The sequence below is a fragment of the Ostrea edulis genome, chromosome 2 (genome assembly GCF_947568905.1).
Source record: "Ostrea edulis chromosome 2, xbOstEdul1.1, whole genome shotgun sequence".
In the NCBI taxonomy this organism is placed as follows: domain Eukaryota; kingdom Metazoa; phylum Mollusca; class Bivalvia; order Ostreida; family Ostreidae; genus Ostrea; species Ostrea edulis.
The window spans coordinates 106713000-106735642 of record NC_079165.1 but is presented as its reverse complement, the minus strand read 5'-3'; the positions used below and the strand labels follow the sequence as shown (position 1 = coordinate 106735642).

Here is a 22643-nt window from a genome sequence, read left to right as displayed (position 1 = left end):
CAGGTGCTCTAATCACTGAGCTAACCATGCCGATATCCATGGCTAATATAGCCCTAACTACTACAAATTGATTTCTTTTTCTATATACCTTCAAATTTTCATTTACACTCTCTTATTTTAAGTTTTGAGAAACTTATGCCCAATGGCTTTACTCTATATCCCTATCTTTGAACTAGAATGGCACTTCTTAGTATCACTGTCATCAGTCAACATCGTGACAGCTTCCAGCTGCAGCCTGTCAGACAAATTAAACAGACCACCTTCAATGTCCATAAATAACATATAATTAAAAGAATCCATCGCTTTAATCAAACTGAATTATACAATACAATGATTCACTGCATGAGAAATTTATGCAACACCATTTTTACTCTCCTTCCATCTCTCTAACACACACACCCTCTCTCTCTCTCTCTTACACACAGTCTCTTTTACACACACTCAAACATGAAAAAGAAATGCATGACAGAGTACATATATTTGCAGCACAGCTACAAAGGAATGAAGATGACTTGCTTTCAAAATCAACTTCAAGCACACATCAGTGTCACATGCAGGCACAACAATCTAGTTTGTCTGTAACGATCTGAGGTAGCTCATCTATGGTTTTAACTAGTAATTATTCAACTATAAAAGTACATTAAACTTATTCCAAGTGATTTCTTCAACTACACGTAGGTACTGGACTGTTAAAGTAATATCCACTTCGTTATTCTATATGCATGCCAGTCTTCGTTTTCAAATAATTATTCAACTTTTAATGAAACATCAACTTTATCATTGTATATGTAATATTTTTGTCATTTACTAATTATTTAACCACCAATGTAACATCTACTTTAATATAATCTATGACTGCCTCTTTTGTGGTAAAATTCTCAAGTGTGATAATTTCGTACCAATAAAATTCTCAGATTTTGTTGACTGGATAAAAAGCAAGACTAGTCGGACATAAATTTCTATTATTTCATAAATGTTCACGTTTATTGCTGTGCATTGTATAGGATTCCCGTGGAATGTTCATATCAAATACCAAAATAAAGAAGAGGAGAGAGAGAAAATAATGAAAGTTAGGAAAATTAATATTTCTTTTTCAAATTACACAACTATAAATTACCTCCATTTTATCTTCCTCTTCTAGAAATTTTCATCACAATCTTTAAAAGATATTAATGAGTATTGATATGTAGCAATAAACATATGATACATGTTCTTGAATTAGAATTGCTCCACTGCATAAAGGATATTTCAAGGCGAGAAACAATGAACCAGTGTGTTAATGGAGGTCATTTTCCGATCATCAATGAAGTGAAGAAAATATATACATGACTTTGTGGAATGTGGTCTCTGTTTTTATATTTAAACTACTGGTATATCAGATTTAAATCATTCTGTGGATAAAATGGAGAAATACTGGCACTCATAAGTAACCCACAAAACGATGGACCTTAAATCATCTTGTTGTATGTTATCACTTGTACTTTTATAACAGAAGTCACTAGAAGCCTTTTAACACTGGAATATGGATTTAAAATATGGAGAATTAAGCTATGCAAGCATGACTCACTTAAATTCTAAATTATAAAATATTTACATTGTCATGGAATGTTCGTTTGGTCACACCATGAAAGTTTTTAACTTCAACTGTAAATTATGATATCTCCTATGACATCATTATAATCCTCTTGTATAGACTGGTTTGTGCTTGTATAGACAGGTTTCTGGAGATTAGTTACAGTGTATTTATCACTGCTTCACGATATATGTACAATGCAGCATGTTTTAAAGAGTAATCGTCACAGTCCTGACAGGCTAACCATAACTCTTAACTTACGGAAACGTTAGTGCAAGATTCACACAGCAGTGCACGTATTCTCATACTTTATGGAGTAGATTTGCACGAGGGTACATACATAGGGTATTTCAAATTGGTAATTTTACCCCAAAACTTTTGTAAAACCTCTAGAAAGAGCAACTCTAGAGAGATATCATGGACCTTAACAGTATTTGTCACAATAATCTGAACTGCATGGTTAACTATTGCCTGTAGAAACGTGGAGTACCAATAACAAGATTTCAAAAATTATAAAAAGTCAAGCACAACTCAAAACACCATTGTCCATACAGATAAAATTCACATTTTGGTTATTGCTTTTCAGAAATAGCACTGTTCAAATTCCACACTACTCAGAAATTGGAATTCAATATAATTTGAGTGCATTGTTAGTAATGAATTCCTATGAAATCCTGAGGCACAGCATGTGGTGAATATATACTATGTGAAGTTTTATGATACAATAACAATACATTACAAGCAATAGTTACTACATAAGTATTCTGCTTCACCTAACTTCCTCACTTAATATCTAAATTTTGCTTCAAATGGCCAACCAATATATTTTTAATGAAACTGATTCTGTTTTATACATAATATCAATAAAAATTTACACTTATTAATCTTAATAGATATTGATGGGAGTACATAAATCAGTCTAAGGGAGGGTGGGGGGTTCGTATCAACCAAAACTCTTGTATTCATATATCAATTACTTTGCCAAAGAAACTACCATAATACAATTAAATTCATCTGGCTTACACTATGCTAGGATGCCATTATGTGGACAGTACCGTGGCAGTGTTCCTGAAATCAACTCCGATTACATCAAGCTCTCAATTATGTAACATGAATAAAGTTTTCAAAAAAAGCATGAAAAATGCATTGCAGAAAAAAATCCCACATATATCTGATGCATTCAGGTTATCACAAAAATATCATCCACACATTTGCATTGCTCGTTTTTCTATTGCTTATCTTAGAAAAGTGAACCACGATGGTGAATCCCAGTCACAGTGGAACTGTGTGTCAATCAGTCTGACTTCTCTACTCTAACAATCTGGTCAGCAGAAAACAAATCGCTTGTTCTGACAATATGGCAAAGCTGTAGGTTGTAGGAGACAGACTATTCACTTTGTAGTTTCACTTCTCTCTCTCTCAGTCTGGTCAGTCTTCTCTCGGTCAGTCTGGTCGGAATATAGGAACCTTGGGGATAAATTCTATTAAGAGGACCTACAAAGGCAACACATTATAGTAAGTTCTGTGAGTTCATTATTCTGAAGATTTTAATTATATTACACAGGGTTGACTAAAAAGTGGTCAATATGAGTATTGACCGGGCCGGTGGTCAATACTGGTTAAAACCGGTCAATACTGGTCAATAGTGGTCAATACTGGTTGATTGAAAATTGTTTGGTCATTATAGTCTGTGTTGTTGGTCATTTTAAATGTTTCAGTGGCCATTATGGTAAATACTGTAATTCATAACATGCACTATCAGTTTATAATATACTTGCAAGTCATAATATTAAATAAATAATGTAAATGACTCAATTAAATAGGGGAAGATATAAAAGTTTATTGTAAAAATTAAAAACTGTTTCGTGGCACTGACAACAGCATTGCAGTCTTTACATCTTGCTGTGGTCTTGTTGTCCTCAACAATATCATAGAAATTCCAAAATGTTTTGTTGAAGCCATAGATAGTATGATGGGGGAAGTGTTTTCTATTCCTGTTCAAATTCTTTAGTTTATCAAGAACTACCTATTGTTTCAAATCTTCATTTAACTGTTAAATAAACATTTTAGGGGGTGTGTTGGTGATGTTTTCATAACAATAACATGTACACTGGTCCTCTCTGGTCCCAGAGTATGCTAATTAACAACCGTCAACTCTGTTTCCTGTGCTCAGGTACATCTCCTGCTCTGTACATTGCAACACATTGTTTATCTACAGCATCAGTTCATCAATTCATATTAAATCACAGTGTTTATTTAATGTCCTGTTATTCTTAATCTGTCCAGGTACATGTATAAGAAGATCCTATTGTCTAGTTATGCTATATGTGACCCTCTTTTATAGTTCTGAAGATATTATGGTCACAGTTTCAGCAAACCAAATATATTAAACTTATGAAATTACATCTAATTATATAATGAAAATTATTGATAACCAACTGATTCATATATCATAATGAAAAGGCTTAATTTATCTTTGCAAAAAATATACAAAAATAGGAAAATGGACAGTTTAAATCTCAATTGACCAGTATTGACCACTTAGGGAGTATTGACCGGGACGGTTAAAACCGTTGGTTAAAACCGGGGGCGGTTTTAACCGCCCAACCCTGATATTACATGAATATGAAAGCAGTTGCTGTACTTACATATTCCATCATACTACTGGAATCACAGCGTTGTTTACTTAGCCTCCAATGGAGTCCCAGCTACAAGTACATGCAATATATAATTATCTTTAATAATATACATGTTTGCTTCCTATTTACTTTCTGAATCAATAAAAACTGTGCATTACTACCAATCTGACTTAAGGCAGACTATCTCTCTATACCACACAGAGGGTCAGGCTTTAGACAGATTGCATTACTATGCTACTAGTGTATAGTTCAGATTGCAGCAATCAGCATAGAACAATAGAGTCCAAACAATATTACTTATCAACATAGCTAAATCATCAATGGAACAGTCAGCAGTCTTAATGAGCGAGAAGTAAAACATATACAGGATTTTCAATACAGAATAAGGCTAAACAAACTTCTCTGACATATTGCTACAGAGTTGACATAGTTCAGTGTTAGTATCAAACTTTGGCCATCACTAACTGTTTTTAATTTGCTGACCAATGAGATTGCAAGAGATTTTGTTTCGTCTATCCATTCAGTTTAAAATGATCTGGCTGGGATTTCTCAAAAAAAATCTCAGACTTAAGTTCAAGTTTTCTTTTGTTTGAACAGCCAAAATTTTAATAACATCTCAGACTTGAGTCCAAGCTTCAACTTAAGTTTACTTCCAGAAACCCAGGGCAGGTTCAATCTTTGACAGTAGAATCAGCAGATTCTCCTTTTCAGGACCTCGATGTCGTACAGATTGGAAAAGACGTTGGAGTGAATCATTATAAGAATGAAGTAAGTGGACAAGGTTATGACCTTGTACAGACTGGAGAAGATTGATTAACGTTTTACGCCATTTTGGAAATATTTCAGCCATTATACGGCGGTTAATTAATTGAAATATGTTTGGTTGTGAGTGTTTGAGTTTCCTGACGGCTCCCAGTGAGCCTACTCTTTTTCAAACATCAGGGAAACGATCTTTTGCATGCCAAGGGGGTTTTGATCCTTGACACAGGGCACCCTTTAATGTCCTATCCGACTGACATAAAAAATAAAAAATACATGAACTGGTCAAAAATCAATTCATGTATACAAATAGTTGTATCATAAAAGTTTTAAAATTTTGCTGTAAAAATTGCATTCTTGTAAATATTGCATAATGTAATGATTGTCTATATTTGTAAAAAGTTCTGTCATTGATTGCACATTATTAAAAAGTCGTGTGGGTGTAAAATCACTACATCTACATTCTAAAAGAATGTGATGTATAGTTAATGGACAGTCATGAGATATGCATTCAGGCTTAAGTCTTGGGAAGACGTTGGAGTGAATCATTATAACAATAAAGTAAATGGGTAAGGTTATGACCTTGACATTGTACAGACTGGAGAAGATGTTAGAAGGAATCATTATTGACATTGTACAGACTGGAGAAGATGTTAGAATGAATCATTATTGACATTGTACAGATTCGAGAAGATGTTAGAATGAATCATTATACGAATGAAGTAAGTGGAGAAGGTTATTCATGTTTTTATCCAGTAGATTTTACTCACCTTTTGATATAAATGGGTATTTTCCCAATCTAAAATTTTTTCTATGGCATGTTTTGTCTGAAAAAGAAATTTTCCTCAATGAAAGCAAAAAGCATCATATAGGATTCTGCATAAGTTTTCATTAACCCCACTCCTACAGCAACTGTAAACCCCACTCCTAGAGCCACTGTAATACCCCACTCCTACAGCTACTGTAATACCCCACTCTAAGAGCCACTGTAATACCCCACTCCTACAGCTACTGTAATACCCCACTCCTAGAGCCACTGTAATACCCCACTCCTACAATCACTGTAATATCCCACTCCTACAATCACTGTAATACCCCACTCCTACAGCCACTGTAATACCCCACTCCTATAACAACTGTAATACCCCACTCCTACAATCACTGTAATACCCCACTCCTATAACAACTGTAATACCCCACTCCTACAATCACTGTAATACCCCACTCCTATAACAACTGTAATACCCCACTCCTACAGCCACTGTAATACCCCACTCCTATAACAACTGTAATACCCCACTCCTACAATCACTGTAATACCCCACTCCTATAACAACTGTAATACCCCACTCCTACAATCACTGTAATACCCTACTCCTATAGCCACTGTAATACCCCACTCCTACAATCACTGTAATACCCCACTCCTACAATCACTGTAATACCCCACTCCTATAGCCACTGTAATACCCCACTCCTACAATCACTGTAATACCCCACTCCTACAATCACTGTAATACCCCACTCCTATAGCCACTGTAATACCCCACTCCTACAGCTACTGTAATACCCCACTCCTACAGCCACTGTAATACCCCACTCCTATAGCAGTGATTTTTTTTTTGATTTTTCAAACTACCACCCCTCCTTTTGAATTGAGAAAAATTAGCGACATTTTCCTCAAATTGGGAAAAATCATTCATAGTAAATTAAAATGGTAAAGATGCATAAAATAATCAAATAACAATTTTTTTGTTTGAGGTTTATTTCAGATCTGATTTAAAATCATAAAATAAATCATTATTTAACATTAAATATGTATTGGAAGTCACACCTTGCATAGATATTATTTACTTTTCCTAAGAAATACTTATAGTCTAATTTCATAAAGAAAATAATAAATTATCAATTCACCAGCATTTGTACCCATAATCTTGTAAATATTATATTAATAATCAAGTTTTCAGAATGTCTCTCCTTTTTGTATTTTTCGGATTTTAGTAAAACCCTATACTGTTGGCCACTTCCTGTTATTAGCCTGACCCTACATACAATGGCGGTCAAACTATATTGTCAACAATATGGCTTAATGTGTATCTGGAAACTATCTATACTTCGCTGCATATCTGCTTATATGGATGCCTCTATTGTTTTACATATTCTTTACAAAACCTTTTGCATGTGCAGTGGTTTGGAGAATAAAACTGAAGAAAAAAACGTATTTACTCTTTGTCAGCAATATACGGTAACCTTTTTTTAAATGGCCTAATTTCCCTAGATTTGAAATTGGGAAATATATATATATATATAATTGGGAAAAAATAGCTAATTTTAGTGAGGGGAAACAGCCGAATATCGGTGGCATTTTGGCCCAAAAAAAAATCACTGTATAGCCGCTGTAATACCCCACTCCTACAGCTACTGTAATACCCCACTCCTACAGCCACTGTAATACCCCACTCCTACAGCCACTGTAATACCCCACTCCTACAGCCACTGTAATACCCCACTCCTTCAGCCACTGTAATACCCCACTCCTTCAGCCACTGTAATGCCCCACTCCTACAGCCACTGTAATACCCCACTCCTTCAGCCACTGTAATGCCCAACTCCTACAGCCACTGTAATACCCCACTCCTACAGCTACAGTAATACCCCACTCCTACAGCCACTGTAATACCCCACTCCTACAGCCACTGTAATACCCCACTCCTTCAGCCACTGTAATACCCCACTCCTATAACAACTGTAATACCCCACTCCTTCAGCCACTGTAATACCCCACTCCTTCAGCCACTGTAATGCCCCACTCCTACAGCCACTGTAATACCCCACTCCTTCAGCCACTGTAATACCCCACTCCTACAGCCACTGTAACGCCCCACTCCTACAGCTACTGTAATATCCCACTCCTACAGCCACTGTAATACCCCACTCCTACAGCAATTGTAATACCCCACTCCTATAACAATTGTAATACCCCACTCCTACAGCCACTGTAATGCCCAACTCCTACAGCCACTGTAATACCCCACTCCTACAGCCACTGTAATACCCCACTCCTATAACAACTGTAATACCCCACTCCTACAGCCACTGTAATGCCCCACTCCTACAGCCACTGTAATACCCCACTCCTATAACAATTGTAATACCCCACTCCTACAATCACTGTAATACCCCACTCCTACAGCCACTGTAATACCCCACTCCTACAGCCACTGTAATACCCCACTCCTTCAGCCACTGTAATACCCCACTCCTTCAGCCACTGTAATACCCCACTCCTTCAGCCACTGTAATGCCCCACTCCTACAGCCACTGTAATACCCCACTCCTTCAGCCACTGTAATGCCCAACTCCTACAGCCACTGTAATACCCCACTCCTACAGCTACTGTAATACCCCACTCCTACAGCCACTGTAATATCCCACTCCTACAGCTACTGTAATACCCCACTCCTATATCAACTGTAATACCCCACTCCTATAGCCACTGTAATACCCCACTCCTACAGCAATTGTAATACCCCACTCCTATAACAATTGTAATACCCCACTCCTACAGCCACTGTAATGCCCAACTCCTACAGCCACTGTAATACCTCACTCCTACAGCCACTGTAATACCCCACTCCTACAGCTACTGTAATACCCCACTCCTATAACAACTGCAATACCCCACTCCTACAATCACTGTAATACCCCACTCCTATAACAACTGTAATACCCCACTCCTACAATCACTGTAATACCCCACTCCTACAGCCACTGTAATACCCCACTCCTACAATCACTGTAATACCCCACTCCTACAATCACTGTAATACCCCACTCCTTCAGCCACTGTAATACCCCACTCCTTCAGCCACTGTAATACCCCACTCCTACAGCCACTGTAATACCCCACTCCTACAGCCACTGTAATACCCCACTCCTACAATCACTGTAATACCCCACTCCTATAATCACTGTAATACCCCACTCCTACAGCTACTGTAATACCCCACTCCTACAGCCACTGTAATACCCCACTCCTACAGCTACTGTAATATCCCACTCCTACAGCTACTGTAATACCCCACTCCTATATCAACTGTAATACCCCACTCCTATAACAACTGTAATACCCCACTCCTACAATCACTGTAATACCCCACTCCTATAACAACTGTAATACCCCACTCCTACAATCACTGTAATACCCCACTCCTACAGCCACTGTAATACCCCACTCCTACAGCCACTGTAATACCCCACTCCTACAGCTACTGTAATACCCCACTCCTACAGCCACTGTAATACCCCACTCCTACAGCTACTGTAATATCCCACTCCTACAGCTACTGTAATACCCCACTCCTACAATCACTGTAATACCCCACTCCTACAATCACTGTAATATCCCACTCCTACAATCACTGTAATTCCCCACTCCTACAATCACTGTAATACCCCACTCCTACAGCCACTGTAATACCCCACTCCTACAGCCACTGTAATACCCCACTCCTACAGCTACTGTAATATCCCACTCCTACAATCACTGTAATACCCCACTCCTACAATCACTGTAATATTCCTCTCCTACAATCACTGTAATACCCCACTCCTACAGCCACTGTAATACCCCACTCCTACAGCCACTGTAATACCCCACTCCTACAGCTACTGTAATACCCCACTCCTACAGCCACTGTAATACCCCACTCCTACAGCCACTGTAATACCCCACTCCTATAGCCACTGTAATACCCCACTCCTACAGCCACTGTAATACCCCACTCCTACAGCTACTGTAATATCCCACTCCTACAGCTACTGTAATACCCCACTCCTATATCAACTGTAATACCCCACTCCTATAACAACTGTAATACCCCACTCCTATAGCCACTGTAATACCCCACTCCAAGAGCCACTGTAATACCCCACTCCTATATCAACTGTAATACCCCACTCCTATAACAACTGTAATACCCCACTCCTACAATCACTGTAATACCCCACTCCTACAGCCACTGTAATACCCCACTCCTACAATCACTGTAATACCCCACTCCTATAACAACTGTAATACCCCACTCCTACAGCCACTGTAATACCCCACTCCTACAGCCACTGTAATACCCCACTCCTATAACAACTGTAATATCATTAATCATTGTACTTGCATCATTTACAATTAGAATTTATTTGTGTGAAACACTAATCCTGATCATTATGTCCAGATGTGACAAATTTTACCTGTGTCTTTCATCCATGACCCTCTCACTTAGACATAAAGTTAAGATTTGACCTTGCAGACTCTCTCTCTCTCTCTCTCTGACAGAATAATTCTTTTACCAACAGACAACAGAATAGTTAATGAAACAGACAACATAATAATTACTGAGACAGACAACAGATTATTCACTGAGACAAGAGAATAATTACTGAGATACCATAAAAATTACTGAGACAACAAAATTATTACTGAGATAATAGAATAATTAATGACACAGATAAAAGATTAATTACTGAGACAGACAACAGAATAATTACTGAGACAACAAAATAATTACTGGGATGACATTATAATTACTGAGTCAGATAAAAGATTTATTACTGAGACAAACAACATAATAATTACTGAGACGAAATAATAATTACCCTTTTACTGAGACAGACAACAGGCCACATGGAGCAACCTAAGGTACAGCAACAACATATACAGCCACAGAAGAGCCACTTAATGTTGACTGGCAGCGCCTTCTTCAGCATGCTGTTCAGTCGACATATCGTAGCCTTGTACTCCTCGGGGGCTACCTGTAATTCAAATGACAATTCATCAGGGAAAATAAGGAGTAAGAAACAAAAGTACTGATCATCATAACTTTGATTGTTGTGAAGATGTTGCAATGCATTAGATATATCAGACTTAAGCTTTCTAAAACACCACGCCTCTACCTGACCATTGCTAGCTGAGATAATTGACAAGGAAAATCTTCACTTTACCTGACCATTGTTAGCACAGACAATTGACAAGGAAAATCTTCACTTTACCGGACCATTGCTAGCAGAGACAATTGACAAGGAAATGCTTCACTTTACCAGACCATTGCTAGCAGAGACAATTGACAAGGAAATGCTTCACTTTACCGGACCATTGCTAGCAAAGGCAATTGACAAGGAAAATCTTCACTTTACTGGACCATTGCTAGCAGAGGCAATTGACAAGGAAAATCTTCACTCTACCGGACCATTGCTAGCAGAGACAATTGACAAGGAAATGCTTCACTCTACTGGACAATTGCTAGCAGAGACAATTGACAAGGAAATGCTTCATTCTTCCGGACCATTGCTAGCAGAGACAATTGACAAGGAAATGCTTCATTCTACCGGACCATTGCTAGCAGAGACAATTGACAAGGAAATGCTTCATTCTACCGGACCATTGCTAGCAGAGACAATTGACAAGGAAATGCTTCACTCTACTGGACCATTGCTAGCAGAGACAATTGACAAGGAAATGCTTCACTCTACCGGACCATTGCTAGCAGAGACAATTGACAAGGAAATGCTTCATTCTACCGGACCATTGCTAGCAGAGACAATTGACAAGGAAATGCTTCATTCTACCGGACCATTGCTAGCAGAGACAATTGACAAGGAAATGCTTCATTCTACCGGACCATTGCTAGCAGAGACAATTGACAAGGAAATGCTTCACTCTACCGGACCATTGCTAGCAGAGACAATTGAGAAGGAAATGCTTCACTCTACCGGACCATTGCTAGCAGAGACAATTGACAAGGAAATGCTTCACTCTACCGGACCATTGCTAGCAGAGACAATTGACAAGGAAATGCTTCACTCTACCGGACCATTGCTAGCAGAGACAATTGACAAGGAAATGCTTCACTTTACCGGACCATTGCTAGCAGAGACAATTGACAAGGAAATGCTTCATTCTACCAGACCATTGCTAGCAGAGACAATTGAGAAGGAAATGCTTCACTCTACCGGACCATTGCTAGCAGAGACAATTGACAAGGAAATGCTTCATTTTTGTACAGTGATGAATCATCTTTAGAAAAATCATGGACTATATGAATACGCCAGTTTCGAGATTAGAGCTCTCTTGTGTAGGAAGTGCATTTAGTGGAACTTTGAATGCTTAGGTGGGACAGAGTGGTACTACAGTCAGTGAGAAAGACGATCAAATGTATAAAAACCGACTTCTTTTTAAATACTTGATGTAGGAAATATAAAATACTATCAAAAGAAATGTTTTACTAAAGTGGAAATATAAATACAATGCTATATATCCAAGCAATGTCCTGGATATGATAGCTAGGAGCAACAAAATAACGTGATATAATAAGAATTCTAAGTATTTAATTACTTCTTGAATACTTATCATTTACTTAGTTTATGTATCAGTCGAAATTGGGGGATGAAACTGCGTGTGATAAACTTACTGAGCAGATTCACTTATGCAGTGATGAATATCTGTCCCACTCCCGCGTGTAAACAAGTTGCTTTGCACCTTACTAAGTACAAGAGTTCTCCAAAGGGAAATAACTCGGACATATCTCGAAACCGGCGTATTGGTGTCCACTACTAAAATTACAACCTCGAGGTAGTTACCAAGATGCATATTGATAATACTAAAAGTAGAACAAACACTGTAGTTCTTAGGAAAATAAACAAAGTCTATCCAATTTTACACAGTTCTGCAATCTAAAATAATACTTGTACATTTTTTCATGACCCTTGTAGTTACTAACCATGACTTTATATACATATACTACAACTGACCCAGATTTTTAGGAGTAAAATGGGCAGGTTACATGTACATGGTGATACAATCATCACATTTCATAAACACTTGCATTCAAAACCCTTCACTTTTACCAGGAAGTTGTCACCAAACTACGATCAAAATCTAAATATTTATTTACTCTCATATACTCATACATTAGATATAAATCATTATTCAGAATAAACTCATTTTATTAAAAATTTCAATTCAAACAATTCTCTTCAGTCTTTTTAATGTAATGTATATTTTTTTCGACTGGACTATGGGCCTTGTCACGTATTATATATCCATTAAACTGTTAAATATATACCGTATATGTCATGACTATCCCTGTGTCTATAATCTTCTCTATTGATCAGAAGGAAATGCTCACAGACTGTACTTCAATTTTCAGAATGTTCAACCAGTTACAGTAATAAACACAAAATCATAAGTGTTCAACAGAAATCTTTCGAATTCTGGGAAATTAGATCATATTTTAGGCCAATTCAACTTAATTGATAGATTATCATCCCCGCCCGCCCCTCAAAAATTGACCCGCCCTGATTTTTTTTATTTTGCGAAACTTGCAATTTCCGGAATATTTTCATGTCCAACTCCGGTTTTTACACTTCTTGTTTACATTTCCGGTATAGTAACGTGAAAAGCCACGTGAAGAAAATAGATCTATATGGTTTTCTTAATTTCTCGCATTCTTACTGGTGTAAATCTTGAAGAAGTTAGGTATATTTCTATTTGAAATTAAAACTTAACCTATAATTCATCTATGAAAATAGCATAGATTGATATCCACCTGGCATTAAATGATGTGCATCTGTTGAAAAAAAAATCGTTTGTCTTTAATATTTTTCTCAGAAAATAAAAATTAAAAAATTAAATCCTCCCACCCGCCCCATACTCTTTGCTGACCCTGGATGATAATCTACTAATTAAGCTGAATTGGCCTTACTTTCACTGATATCCATAATAATTGTTTAAGAGAAATTCTGATGATATTGCTTTAAGATTCTGAAATTGAGTTCAATATCTGTACTTGCTACTCTTTATTCTGACAAATATTCGATGGAATTCATTCAAATATTTAAGAAGAGTTGTGAGTACAAGAAGTTTCAAATAGTCATCTGATATCTGGATAATATGAGTATGATATGTGTTGTAATGACAATCTGATATCTGGATGATATGTGTTGTGATGACAATCTGATATCTGGATGATAGGAGTTGTGATGACAATCTGATATCTGGATGATAGGAGTTGTGATGACAATCTGATATCTGGATGATTTGAGTTGTGATGACAATCTGATATCTGGATGATAGGTGTTGTAATGACAATCTGATATCTGGATGATATGAGTTGTGATGACAATCTGATATCTGGATGATAGGTGTTGTAATGACAATCTGATATCTGGATGATAGGCATTAATTGTGATGACAATCTGATATCTGGATGATATGAGTTGTGATGACAATATGATATCTGGATGATATGAGTTGTGATGACAATCTGATATCTGGATGATAGGTGTTGTGATGACAATCTGATATCTGGATGATAGGTGTTGTAATGACAATCTGATATCTGGATGATAGGCATTAATTGTGATGACAATCTGATATCTGGATGATAGGAGTTGTGATGACAATCTGATATCTGGATGATAGGTGTTGTGATGACAATCTGATATCTGGATGATAGGTGTTGTGATGACAATCTGATATCTGGATGATAGGTGTTAATTGTGATGACAATCTGATATCTGGATGATATGAGTTGTGATGACAATCTGATATCTGGATGATAGGTGTTGTGATGACAATCTGATATCTGGATGATAGGTGTTGTAATGACAATCTGATATCTGGATGATAGGCGTTAATTGTGATGACAATCTGATATCTGGATGATATGAGTTGTGATGACAATCTGATATCTGGAAGATAGGTGTTGTGATGACAATCTGATATCTGGATGATAGGTGTTGTAATGACAATCTGATATCTGGATGATAGGCGTTAATTGTGATGACAAAACATATCAAACAGATATCAGGAAAAGGTGCTGCTTCAGATGGACATCCAGAAAAAGGGGGCGTGATCTCATTTGACAAGATGTTTGGGTCAGACATCCAGAAAACCCTTTTGCCCTGATGAGTTAATGTGACATGCTTATGTTAACAGTAATAATGTGTATGTACATGTACCTTTGCAGCCAAACCACAAGGAAATTCTGTGTCAAATCGATTGCTGAGACCAAATCTTAAAAAAAGAGAGAAAAGAAAGTTCAGTGTTATACACGTACAATACACAGAGATATGATTTCATAATTGGACAATGATGTGAACATTTAGGTTATAGACTTTGTATGGGAAGATATGACGACCAAGGTTTTTGGCGTGTAGACGGACTGAGCTTACCTTTTTATTATATATACTTTCAGTTTCATTTAGAAACTAACAAGTTTTATTTTTAACTATTTCTTTATTGGTTTAACGTAGTTCCACACTCGTGTGACGTCATAGGATTTTGCAAAGTCAATAATTTAATGATAGGAACATAAATTTTGTTGGAATCTTTTTCAATAGTTATTGTAAAAAATCTTGTTACCCATAAAATATTTCAAAATTCTTAGTTATATTTGAATAGTCAATTATATGTTTCAAAATATTGAATCCAAGGACAATAACTCTGTTTTCATTCAATTATTTATCAAGTCCATAATGCGATATATTTCCTTTATTTTTGACAAACATTTTACCAAGGTGATAAGGAATCATTATCTGTGTTTTTTCATGAAATTACATACAATTTTAATCCCGAGTGATTTAAATAGCTCAGCTGTATGGTGCCAGACTTCAGTTTTTGATGGGGGTATACATAATCTGGAAGCTATAGATTTGAAATTATTATGGAAAGGTATGGATTTTTCCCATGAATAACTATAACAGATGTAACTCTACTAATATAAACAGAAAAAATGATATGTAAACCATGCTATAAGGAAAATGCGTCCACATTTGTTTGTTTTTTAACATTTTGGGGAATAACACTAATTCAATATTTTTCCACATATTAATCTAAAACTTGATGAACATATTGAAAATGACATGTGTTTCAGTTATTGACATGTTTCCCGATAAATAAATTCAATTCAAAAAATATTTTGTTGTTTTTATATTAAAATAACAACAAATAACTGTTTCCAATGAATTTCATAAAAATCTACATCGGGGTATATGACTTTAGTGGTGTATGTAATGAAAATTAATATGGAAACCCTTAACTGCTTTGCCTTTTTTCATTACTCTGAATGTTAATTTATTGATTCCAAACAAAAAAATGCTACCTAAACCCCAAAAATCCAGGACTAAGGACCTACCTTAACTGAGTAAAAGATGAAAAACGAAAAATTTGAAAATCAATGGCATAAAAATTTGATTGTGACGAAATATTTGCGCGCCGGAATGTTTCTGGGCATATATCGTGTGATATTTAAGAAATAAGGTATCATTTTAAAATATTTATCGGGATATAAATACGGGTTGGTCATGTGATCAAATTCTATAAAGCCCGAAGGGCTTTATGGAGAATTTGATCATGTACCAACCCATATTTATATCCCGATAAATATTTTAAAATGATACCTTATTACTTATATTTACATTTTTGGTCGGTAACATTTTTTTTTTTTTTTTTTTTTTTTTTATTGGCTCTTTTTGGACATATATTATCATATAAACAGGATGTTACATGCAACTTCATATTTCAACAAACATGTTAAACACTGTGTGAAAATTAATAGCAATATTGTACAATTACTTTGAAGATAAAGAGAGACTAGTATATGAAATATGCATAACTAATTCATTTAAGGAAGATACATCTTACATTGAAATTATTTTGTCTTCTATCTTTTTCCATACTTGGTTATAATAATCAAGATTTCTTCTGCCACAATAAATTGATTTTTTAACAAACAGTTTTCTTCTCAAAAATTGCAAAAAAATATATAAAGAAGGACCACTGTGCCCTGTATCTGAATTAAACACAAACTGTATATAATATTTAGAAAGCAGTATACAATAATTCAGATTTTCACACTTTTCTTCATAAAATCCAAATATTATGTCTTGATAAGAGATATCATTTATATAAGTAATGTTTAATCTATTCCACCAAGTTTGGAAATGCTTCCAATAAGTACCAACATATTCACAAAAGTAAAACCTGTGCTCTATTGTATCTAAATTTCCACATAATATACAAGAAGGTGATGTTTTAATTTTCATTGCATACAGCAATTTGTTGTGTGCTAAAAATCTGTGAATTAATTTATATTGAAAAGATTGTAATGATGTTTCCATTGATATTGTGAAAGGTAACTTGTAAATACTCTCTAACTCTTGCTGTGTTAATTTTGAATCAAAAATATTTTCCCATTTTGGTATACATGTTGGTAATTCTGCTATACTTTCCATCAAAATCCAGTAAAAATCTTTACAAGTCATGTTTGATATGGGACTCCTATTACCATTGAAACTCAGTATAAGCGTATTTCTATTTATAAAAGAATTATCATTTTGTCGAATATGCTTTCTCCAACTGTAGGGTATTGCATTTCTTAAACAATAGTATTCAAAAAAAGATATGTTTAAATTGTGTGTTTCACTTAATTTTTCATGGCTAAGGAAGTCTTTATCTCTATCTACAATATCTCCAATATATAAAATACCCCTTTCATACCACTTCTTCCAAAAAACCTCTTTATTGTCAATTTTAATATTGTCATTAAACCATAAACTTTCTTTAAAAACGACTGGTTCAACATTTACAATATGTCTGAATTCTCTCCATGTACTAAAAATATCACTGTAAAACTTTGGCAAAAAAGTATCAATGTCTAAATGATTCATGCATCCTCTAGAGATAATAAAGTAATTTAATTCAATATCTTGCAAGTAAAATTGAATTATGCTTCTTAATTTTGATTTTATATTAGTGAAAATTCTTTTTACCCAGCCTAATCTTAATGATTTGACCTGTATATCAAATTTAGGTACTTTCAAACCCCCTTTACTAATTTTTTGACTGCTTACTGTACTTTTTACTTTTGGCTTTTCATTATTCCAAATAAAGGCATTTATTTCTTTTTCTACTTCTTTAATTAATTCTGACGAGAAAGGGAGAACTTGCGCTTGATAAATGAGTTTAGGGATTGCCAGTGTTTTTGTTATTAGGATTTTACCAATAAGAGTTAGATTCCTCATTTTCCATAAATTTAATGTTAATTTCAATTCTTCTAGTTTTGTATTAAAATTCTTTCTTAACATTTCTTCTTCACCTTTTGAACTAAACCATATTCCTAATGTAAAAAATTGACCTTTTGACCACTTAACAGGTAAGATTCCTGGTCTGAAATTTTTACAACTTCCAATCCAAACTGCTTCTGTTTTATCTAAATTAATTTTGAGTCCAGAACAATGTTTAAAATTTTGAATGATGTTTAGTAATTCAATTCCAGATTTCTCATCACTTAAAAAACAGGTAGTGTCATCTGCTAGTTGACTTATCTTAAATTCTGTTTCACCAATTCTGATTCCATGAACATTTTTGTTTTCTCTTATTCTTATTGCAAGCAACTCAACACAAAGAATGAAAAGATATGGAGAAAGGGGACAACCTTGCCTGACTCCTCTACTTATTTTGAAAAAAGGGGTTGAGAATCCGTTGTTTATAACACAGCTTGAGATATCTGTGTATAGTATCTTAACCCAGAGTCTAAAACTTTCTCCAAACCCAAATGTATCTAATACTTTATCCAAGAAATTCCATTCTACAGTGTCGAATGCCTTCTCAAAATCAACTAAAAGAATTAAACCAGGAATGTTTTTTAGACTTGTATAGTGTATAAGATCAGAAATAGTTCTAATGTTTTCTCCAATAAATCTGTTCTCTATATATCCAGTTTGATCAGTGTCTACAATTTGAGGTAAAAACTTTTTAATTCTTCTAGCAAGTACTTTTGATAAAATTTTGTAGTCAAAGTTAAGAAGTGATATTGGTCTCCAGTTTTTAAGTACAGTCCTATCTTTATCTTTTTTAGGTACAAGAGTTATGATGCTTTTTCTTTGATCTATGGAAAGTTTGTGTTTTTGGATACTTTCATTCAGGCTGTCAATTATTAATTCTGAAATTTCTTTCCAAAAATACTTATAAAATTCCATTTGGAAACCATCAGTGCCAGGCGATTTATTGCATTTAAAAGTGTTTAGTATAGCTTCACATTCATGAACTGTAATAGGTCCTTCACAAGACAAGGAATCCTCTTTTTCAAGTTTTTGAATATTCATATTGTAAGTAAATTGATCAATATAATTCTTATAGTCACAATAATCTAAATCTGATGTGTATAACTTTTCAAAAAATGATTGTTCTTCTTTTAATATTTTCTCTCTTCCTTCCAAAACCCCTTTATTTGACGTTATTGTAGATATGTATTTATTTTTATAGTTTCTTTTTTCTAAGGAGAGAAAATATTTAGTACACTTTTCTCCTTCTTCACACCACTTTGCTTTTGATCGAAGAATAATACCTCTTGTTTTATTTTCATTTATCAATTCCAACTTTTCTTTAATTTCATTATATTTATTTACATTTTCTTCCGTAGGATCTTCCGACATTTTTCGTTTTTGATCATCAAGTTCCTTAGCTATGTTTTCTTCATCTTTTCTTAGTTTGCGAGCTTTAAGTTTTGAAAATTTTACTATAAACCCTCTGAGTTCACATTTTATGGTGTCCCATTTTAGTTGTTTATCATTCATAAAAAAATATTTCTCTTTTAGCTGTAAAATGTTTTGTTTTGTTTTCAACACAAACTCTTCATCTTCTAATAGGGATGAATTAAATTTCCAAAAACCGGGGCCTCTATCTTCGAAACCTTTACCCTTTATATTCAAAGTAATTACACTATGATCAGTTTTTATGGATGGTTTAATACTTGTTTTGCAAAGTGGTGCAAGAAAAGCAGGAATTAAGAAAAAATCTAATCTTGATAATATTATAGGATTTTTCCGACTAAACGTAAATAGCATACCATTTGGATTTTGTTCTCGCCATATATCTACAAGGTTTAAATCTTCTATTGAAGATATAAGATTGTCTCTATATTTAGATTTTCCTTCAATACACCCCCCTTTCTTATCCAAATTTGGGTTCCGAGTTCCATTCGTTTATCCATTTTGATTCATCTTGTGCAGTTGAGTGTGTGTTTCTTGTAAATAAACAAAGTGGCCTTGAAAATTCTCTTTAAAAAATGTAAACAATGTTTTTCTTTTACTTGGTGAGTTTAGGCCTCTTACATTTAACGATATGCAGGATAAGTTAAAAGACATTACGATTTGCGTTGAAATGTTTAAAGCACACACAGGTCGGTAACATTGCTGAATTGTGTTAACAACACGTTTCCATACATTTCAAATTGTTGACGTCCACAACGAAGCGTCATAGATGTTCAAAATGACGACAACACAAAACAAAGTTCCATAAAATGAAGAACTGTCTTAATTATTAAGAAGCTAGAAAGCAAGTATATCAACATATACTTATACATTAACTCGGGAGCATATAATAGGAAATTCTTCCATATGTCTAATTTTAGGGGGTGGGGAAATTATAATTAAACCGGGGTGCACAATGTTACACTTACAGTTGTGATGCGCTTTCACTTTTGAAAAGTGAAAGACGTTGAAGACCGACTTTAAAAGATATTCTGTGGATATTACGGAGTTAACAGAAGACTGAGATAGAGGAACACGAAGAAATGGGGGGGGGGGGGGGGGGGGCAGTCGTCAGGTGTAGGCAAATCATTTATAGACAGGACAGAGGACGCAGCTCTCAGATGAATCTCCGGAAAGAACTGAACATCGCAGAGAATGTGGAACTGCACGAAGGTAAGGGACGGTTTGGATTTGGGTATGTAATTGTTGACAAACATGAGCTCACTGAACGCTTCTTTTGACTCGATAAATTTCTGTAATAGGTTTTTAACGACGCCTCACTTCGATGTCCCGACATAAACTTGGAAACCGACATCAATCACCTATGGCTGCTGTGGCACGGAAGCAGTGTGGTGTGTAGGTCTTAGTTAATACACTTTGACGACTTATCGGCCATACATCCTGTGAATGACCTTTTTGCTAAAGCCTAATGTCTAGCAGTAGGTACAATTCCGCATCACCGATGACCAGGGTGAAGTTGTACATAGCAAACAAAAATTTAGACATACAATAGTAAAATATTGTTTACAGAAATGCTTTTATCAATTATGGATGAAAGTCCACTGCTTGGAATATAAATAAAACCGTAAATACATTTTGTGATGTTGATTTCATCTATTGATAGATTTCTGTAGTAAGTGAGAGCGATTGCTAGATGTGTATTGCCTTAGTAAAAGTAGTACCTGTTACCTACTTTTAACAAATGTTCATACGCACAGCCGTGACCTCTGTTGACCCCGTAGTAGATTTATCCAGAAATACGTATTGCTCGTAATAGTGTTATGTAGGAGAAAACAGTTGCAAATGTAAATATTGATATATATATAACCTCAAACTTTTAAAGAAAAAAGAACAGATGAAATTGAAAGTAATAACAGCAAGCATTCATTTTGCCCGGCTTTGTATCAGTGTACATAGGTCTGTACCTCTCATTGTGACCTTCAATACTTGTGATGCACTCAATATCTTATTTGGTTTTAAAATATACGAGTTCTTACATGTGTATTTTAGCCCATATGTTAAACCTAAAAATTCTACATTAATTCATTTCCATTCTCTGTGATTGATAATACATCTGATTACAGCTATGCATGACACATGCATGAAAATAAATGGTTTTAGAACTTTCATTGATTGTTATTAAAATATCATTGCACCATTTTTTATGATAAATCTTTGTTCTTCCTTTTCGTCACTTTTCTTCACATGTATGAAACATAGTGAACAACAATCTGGGTTGAGTGTTTTTGGCTGGACTGTAAAGGAGAAGGGAGGGAGGAATGTAGCAGTCAGCCAGGTTCAATCGCTAGATAGCTCAGTTGGTAGAGCACCTGACCAGAGATTCAAGGGGCACAGGTTCGAATCCCGGTCTGGTCTAGTCTACTGCATTTTCTCCTTTCCTGCTGCACACACATTGCAAACAACAGAATGATTCACTTGGGACATCTTTAAGAAATTAAGAGAAAATTCATGAGGCTTAGTTTTTTTTCCACCTGCAGTGTATCTCATAAAAATAAAACAATATTCGATACCTCCTATGTGTATATTTACACAAACCTTCCTGCTATTTTAAAAACAAAGGAAGTGTGAGAAGGAGATTATATTAAGGGCGTTGCTAACTAAGAAACTTTCCGAATACCTTCACTGACCTGTCGATATCATTAAAGTATCGAAACACCCAGTTACGAGTGGAATCAGTGATTCAGATGCTAAAACTGTCACAATCACTCCCAGTGTCAAAATCACTGCAGTGTCATACTTCACAGGCACCTCCGACAATATAAGCATGATAACAAAAATCAATGTATATACTTACATTGTGACATTTCCAGCACCTCTGATTACTATAGGATCGGGTAAATTTATTGTGTAGTCGGGAAGAGATGTAGATTCTGACAATTCCTCGTCTCCTTCTTCGTATATTATGTCAAACGGATCATGGTCTGCCATTGTTGTTTTGCTCTCGATGGGGAATTCAGTTGATGACGCAAACATAAAGCGTGAAGATCAAGGGGGATAAACCGGTACAAGAGTTTTCTTGTACCTGTTATATGCATCCATTCATTGTTTGGAAAAAGTCATTCATA

The 22643-nt window shown here is 35.3% G+C and overlaps 1 protein-coding gene across 1 annotated transcript; it reads right to left on the bottom strand.

The window, feature by feature from the left end:
* Positions 1-286: 286 nt before the first annotated feature.
* On the bottom strand, positions 287-22584 carry LOC125680845 (cysteine-rich hydrophobic domain-containing protein 2-like). The gene is made up of 6 exons (XM_048920628.2): positions 22373-22584; positions 14986-15040; positions 10624-10779; positions 5742-5798; positions 4222-4281; positions 287-3067 (listed from the first exon to the last, which is right to left on the bottom strand). The coding sequence occupies exons 1-6, from the start codon at positions 22549-22551 to the stop codon at positions 3017-3019; spliced, it is 558 nt and encodes a 185-aa protein (XP_048776585.1). The 5' UTR covers positions 22552-22584; the 3' UTR covers positions 287-3016.
* Positions 22585-22643: the final 59 nt, after the last annotated feature.

Bases quoted from the DNA above. Each gene is read 5' to 3' on its own strand.
- LOC125680845 (XM_048920628.2), bottom strand. From the start codon at position 22,551: ATGTTTGCGTCATCAACTGAATTCCCCATCGAGAGCAAAACAACAATG. The intron at 15,041-22,372 runs GTAAGTATATAC...TCTTTTTTTAAG, and splicing joins GGTGCTGGAAATGTCACAAT to ATTTGGTCTCAGCAATCGAT. The intron at 5,799-10,623 runs GTAATTATTATT...TTTCTTTTTCAG, and splicing joins TTGTCTGTCTCAGTAAAAGG to ACAAAACATGCCATAGAAAA.